General features: G+C 50.4%; 1 protein-coding gene across 1 annotated transcript; it reads right to left on the bottom strand.

Moving 5' to 3' along the window:
• Nucleotides 1-280: 280 nt before the first annotated feature.
• On the bottom strand, nucleotides 281-1,934 carry FOXI2 (forkhead box I2). Its single transcript, XM_024210518.1, has 2 exons — nucleotides 1,337-1,934; nucleotides 281-843 (listed from the first exon to the last, which is right to left on the bottom strand). The coding sequence occupies exons 1-2, from the start codon at nucleotides 1,932-1,934 to the stop codon at nucleotides 281-283; spliced, it is 1,161 nt and encodes a 386-aa protein (XP_024066286.1).
• Nucleotides 1,935-6,202: the final 4,268 nt, after the last annotated feature.

Below are 6,202 nucleotides of genomic sequence, written 5' to 3'. Positions count from 1 at the left end.
CTTGTGTATTAGTGCATTTTGTTAAGGTCAATCGTCTAGATCTGTATGCATAGTATCAATACTGTAAACAATCTACTGAATAGGATTCTGGGTGTGGGGACACCTCAATCAAATACAGTCTATAGACGTTTAATATACGTGTGTGTGTGTGTTCTAAGGCACAATAATACAGTGTCCAAAACTAACAAGAGACTGTTTTGAGTACCATGGTATATACAAACTTCTTCTAGGCACAGAACATGGCTTCTGTGATTTGCACCGAAGTTATTTCACAGTCAATTCAAACTTCTGTCCCGTCCCTGCTATAAATCAGATGATTGACGCTGAAGTTGTTAATGAGGGGGATGCTGAGCCCGCTTTGCTGGCCGCTGGCACAGTAGTTCATTCTCGAGTGGTCCGGCGGACTCAGTTCGGGGTTCTGGACAGTGCCGCTGCTGGGAGTGGAGCACGAACTCAGAGCAGGCACATCTTGCCTTCCGTGTGAAAACTCGCCCGCCAGCCCTCCCGAGAGCTGCCTGGCGAAGCCATGGTTCCCATTGACAAGGGCCTGCATGTTGGAGGCGAAGCTGGAGAAACACGGGCTCCGTTCGAGCGCTGGCGTGGGGGAGGATTTGGGGCCGCTCCCGGAGCCGGGAGAGTTCTGCGGTGCAGGGGAGCCCAGGCCCATCAGGCTGGAGGCGTTTGGAGACTTCAAGGCACCGCCGCTCTTGTCTTCCGCTTTGTCAGGCACTCCTGGGGCGCTGGACCCAGGAGCGTCCGATCGCCTTTTCCTCTTCCTTCGAAAATTGCCGTTGTCGAACATTTTCTCGCAGTTCGGGTCTAGGGTCCAGTAATTGCCTTTCCCTATGAATAAATGAACAGCACGTGGGCTCAGGGGAGGAGGGTACCGCTCGGCAAGGGCTTTGCCCCATTAGTCAATGCCTGACCGATCGTTTCACAGGGCAGGAGAGCAGAACACTGCCTGCGCCTTTAGCTCACGCTCCCAGTTTATGTTACAATCCCAGAGATGCAGTCGCCAATCCCCTTCCCCATGGCTACAGCGACCTTTGCAATGGTTAACAGTCGGGTAACAAGCCACGCACCCCCCAACACAAGCTGGTATTTTGCGTTTACAGTGAGCGTGCTAATGTTAGGCAGGCCCAAAGTTTAGCATCCAAAAGCGTCTCTACTTCCCCTTCAGTGCGCTGTGCTTTTATTTTAGTCCTTGATAAATAATACTAGCATTTTACACTGGGCCCGGGAGCTGGTCATTTGCAAATGCCAGCGTGGGTGTGACTTTACACGGTACCTGTATGCAACGTGCTCCCACTTAGGAGAAGAATGGGTTTTTCCTTACCTGGATCGTCTTCATCCCTGGGGACTTTCTTAAAGCAGTCGTTGAGGGACAGGTTGTGCCTGATGGAGTTCTGCCAGCCAGCTTTGCTCTTCTTGTAAAAAGGGAAGTTTTCGGCCACGTACTGGTAAATCTGACTCAAGGTCAACTTCTTCTCCGGAGCGTTTTGGATGGCCATAGCTATCAGAGCCGAGTAGGAGTAGGGGGGCCTCACCATTTTAAAAAACTCCTGCTGGCTGGAGAGAGACAACCAGCTGAGATCTGCTCCTGCAAAGCCTGATGCAGGGGCCAGGAACTGTCTCTGGTTGGTCCCATAACCTGAGGGGATGAAAGAAGCCCCATTAGTCCCAGAGAGATAAGGAGACGAGTTGATGGCAGGTCCATTGATCCAGAGGTAGGGGTTCGCTGCTGGGGGGCTATATTCGCTCAGCCCATAGCCTGCTGGATGAGCTGATGGCCTCTGTGGGTGGTGATGATGGTGCAGGTTTTGCGGGTACATTAGGTTATCACAGTACACCGCCATGTCCAGTAAATCCTGTGCATTGGGATGCTGGAGGGGGGCCGACTGTGGATCTGCGGGCTGCTGCCCAAAAGAGTTCATAATCCCCTGTGATCGGTGGAGTTTGAAGGACTGGAGCACTGATCATCAGCCCTGGATATCTCGGGCTACTGAGCTCCCAGGCACGAGGGAAAGGCATTTAAATAATGGCCTGGGGTAGACTCAGGCTGCAGGCGACCTCAAACCAGAGAGCAAATAGCAGAAACAGGCTGGAGCAGGGGGCAGCACCGCCCATTCACCACTCCACCTCCACCCAGCCAACGGGCTGCCACACCTACCCTGGGCACAGCCTCTCCTCCCCCTCTGCGCATCCCACACTACTACCACATGCACCTCACCACTTCCTCCTGCACCCCCCACAGACCACCCGCCCTCTGCACAACCTCTATACAACCCCACCCGCTCTCTGCACCGCCCCCTTCACTGCCTGTATACCACCCTCCCCCGCTCTCTGCACAACCCATGTGCACCACCCATCCTCTGCACCGCCCCTCCCGCCCAACTCACATAATACCCCATCCAGTGCATAGATTCCCCCGGCACCCCCACATGCCTCCCAACGCTCCGCAGCACCTCTCCATACCCGCACCCTCTGCACGACCCAGATATGACCCCATCCTCTGCATTACCCCACCCTCTAAAGAGACCCCTGAACTCAGCATCCCTCTGCACTCCCCCGACACCTCTCTGTACACGACGTCACCTTCTCCCTAGTGCAGCGGCAGCACCCTCCCCCCCACCGTGCTCACAACCCCACCCTCTACACAAGAGAACACAACCCGCCTTGCACCGCCCCAGCCCCACACAGCCCGCCCCCGTCCCGTGCCACCCGCTGCGCGCGCGCACCCCCCGCCCCACCTTCTCAGCCCCAACCTCCCACACCCTCCGGCCGCCTCCGCCCGTTCTCTGCACAGCCCGCCGGCACCCCAGGGCCTGCGCGACACGCACGCACGGTGCGAAACCGCCGCGCCCGCCAGCGATGCCGGCCACAGACTGCTAACCCCAGCGGCCAGCTCCGCAGCACGCGCACTGCCCCAGGGCAAGCCGGCGCCCCCGAGCCGAAGGGATGCAGCTTCTCTGCCTCTCCTGCCCCGGAACCTGCCGGATACCCAGCCTGGGAACGCGCGCTGAGCTCTTCCCCTTCCCAGAGCGGAGCCGGGTTTGCAGGATGACCATGCTCAAAGAACAAACAAGCTCGTGGCCGCGGGGAGAGGGCAAACGATAGCCCGTTTGTACCTCCGAAATCCTTGCTCTCTCCTCAGGCACCACCAACCGGGAACATCACTTTATCGCCCAGGAGCAAACGCGAAGAAGCTGGCAGCCCACGTTGCTCAAGTTATCATCTCCCCTCTGAGTTCAGAGCTCAGGGGAGAAGGAGACCAGGGCTACTGCAAACAATCCGTGCTTTTCCTTCCCGCTTCCCTCCTCCCCATCAAAACCGGAACAGCGGGACTCGGGGCTTCCCTGCCATTGCTATTCCACCCGGGGGTGTTGCCTGAAAGAGCTGCTAAAGTGCAACTCTTGCTTATTCTCAGCTCAACCGAACATTTTCAACAATATGTGGATTTAAGCCAAAATATTAAATTTCCACATATTTCCTAATCTGTTTTCTAAACAAAGTAGGAAGGACACTGCCACCACCCTGTGGTTTTTCAGGCAAGGAGAGGAGAAACAAACCTTCAAAGGAAATACAGTACGGGCAGGTGCAATATAGCTCCAAGGACAGAGTTGCAAACTCAGGCACACAACTTGTGTATAAACCTCACATCCAAGAATGCAAACTGACTTCACCTATACAGGTGCCCACATACATGGGAGACCAGGGGAGGGGCCAGTGCAAGCTAGAGACATGTGTGCAGCTGCTGGTCTGATCCTATTCTCCTTGTGTACCCAAACTTCCCATTGCACGAAACCCCGAGTGCCACTCAAGCACATTAGTCCTGCAGACAGGAACTTCCTAGGAGCTCTGAAGATGATCAGATCACAGGGGGCATGAAGAGGTTGCACAGCTACTTGTCACAAAGGTCCACAAGAGGACTGTGCCAATACACGAGTTTCCCACACTTCCTAGCCTACTTCAGCAGGTCTTGACCTTGTTCTAAGCTGTGTGCACAGACCCAGGAGGCTATTACAGCCCTACACCTTCCTGGTGAAACCTGTACTCAAATGTGAAATTGGAGAACTACTAACTGTAGTCTGTTACCCATCATTTAAATCAACTTTTGAACCAAATGACTGGAGGATAGCTAATAAAAATATAGAGATATACCTATCTCATAGAACTGGAAGGGATCCTGAAAGGTCATTGAGTCTAGACCCCTGCCTTCACTAGGAGGACCAAGTACTGATTTTTGCCCCAGATCCCTAAGTGGTCCCCTCAAGGATTGAGCTCATAACCCCAGGTTTAGCAGGCCAAATCTCAAACCACTGAGCTATCCCTCCCGCAGCTGCCAATTTTTAAAAAGGTCTCCAGAGGTGATCCTGGCAATTACAGGCCCGTAAGCCTGACTTCAGTACCAGGCAAACTGTTTGAAACTATAGTAAAGAACAAAATTGTCAGATACATACGTGAACATAATTTGTTGGGGAAGAATCAACATGGTTTTTGAAAAGGGAAATCATGCCTCACAAATCTACTAGAATTCTTTGAGGGGGTCAGCAAGCATGTGGACAAGGGGGATCCAGTGGTATAGGGTACTTAGATTTTCAGAAAGCCTTTGACAAGGTCCCTCACCAAAGGCTCTTAAGCAAAGTAAGTGGTCATGGGATAAGCGAGAAGGTCCTCTCATGGATTGGTAACTGGTTAAAAGATAGGAAACAAAGGGTAGGAATAAATGGTCAGTTTTCAGAATGGAGAGAGGTAAATAGTGGTGTCTGTACTGTACCAGTGGTCTGTACTGGGCCCAGTCCTATTCAACATATTCATAAATGATCTGTAAAAAGGGGTACATAGTGAGGTGGCAAAATTTGAAGATGATACAAAACTAGACAAGATAGTTAAGACCCAGGCAGACTGGGAAGAGCTACAAAAGTATCTCTCAAAACTGGGTGACTGGGCAACAAAATGGCAGATGAAATTCAATGTTGATAAATGCAAAGTAATGCACATTGGAAAACGTAATCCCAACTTTGCATATAAAATGATGGGGTCTAACCTAGCTGTTACCACTCAAGAAAGAGATCTTGGATAGTTCTCTGAAAACGTCCACTCAATGTGCAGCGGCAGTCAAAAAAGTGAACAGAATGTTGGGAATCATTAAGAAAGGGATAGATAAGATAGAAAATATCATATTGCCTCTATATAAATCCATGATATGCCCACATCTTGAATACTGCATGCAGATGTGGTCGCCCCATCTCAAAGATATATTGGAATTGGAAAAGGTTCAGAAAGGGCAACAAAAATGATTAGCGGTATGGAACGGCTGCCATAAGAACATAAGAATGGCCATATTGGGTTAGATCAAAGGTCCATCTATCCCAGTATCCTGTCTTCCAACAGTGGCCAATGCCAGGTGCCCCAGAGAGAATGAACAGAACAAGTCATTAAGTGATCCATCTCATGTCGCCCATTCCCAGCTTCTGGCAAACAGAGGCTAGGGACATCATCCCTGTTCATCCTGGCTAATATCCTCCATGAACTTATCTAGTTCTTTTTTGAACCCTGTTATAGTCTTGGCCTTCACAACATCCTCTGGCAAGGAGTTCCACAGGTTGACTGTGCATTGTGTGAAAAAATACTTCATTTTCTTTTAAATCTGCTGCCTATTAATTTTGTTTGGTGACCCCCTAGTTCTTGTGTTATGAGAAGGAGTAAATAACACTTCCTTATTTACTTTCTCCACACCAGTCATGATTTTATAGACGTCTATCATATCCCCCCTTAGTTGTCTCTTTTGCAAGCTGAAAACTCCCAGTCTTATTAATAGCCTCCTCCTATGAGTTTTAGATGAATAGTGTTTTCAGAACATAAAAATTCCCATATTAGTTCTGGGCACTAGTCCATCTTTTGTCTGATATTGGCCAGTAACGGATGCTACAGAGATGTAAGAAATCTTTAGGGGACTGGGTTCTTTCCAGTGGAAGTTAGGAAGTGGATGCTTTATGCCCTGAAGCATGGGGGTTTATATCCATTATATATTTTAATTCTACCTAATGAAAATGTGGATGTTTTCCATGAGAAATCATACATTTCCCCCAAATGCCCCCTTGCCCACTAAACTATGCCAGCTGAAATTATGCTCTCACCTCTGAAAGATGGGGTGTCTCAGAAGGCAAAATTTAGTCCTTTTTTGTGTGTGTATGACTGC

Source organism: Terrapene carolina, unplaced genomic scaffold (assembly GCF_002925995.2).
Source record: "Terrapene carolina triunguis isolate 2854851 unplaced genomic scaffold, T_m_triunguis-2.0 Scaffold95, whole genome shotgun sequence".
Taxonomy (NCBI): Eukaryota; Metazoa; Chordata; order Testudines; family Emydidae; genus Terrapene; species Terrapene triunguis.
Note: the sequence above shows the minus strand (reverse complement) of the source record. Positions and strands in the feature narration are given on the sequence as shown.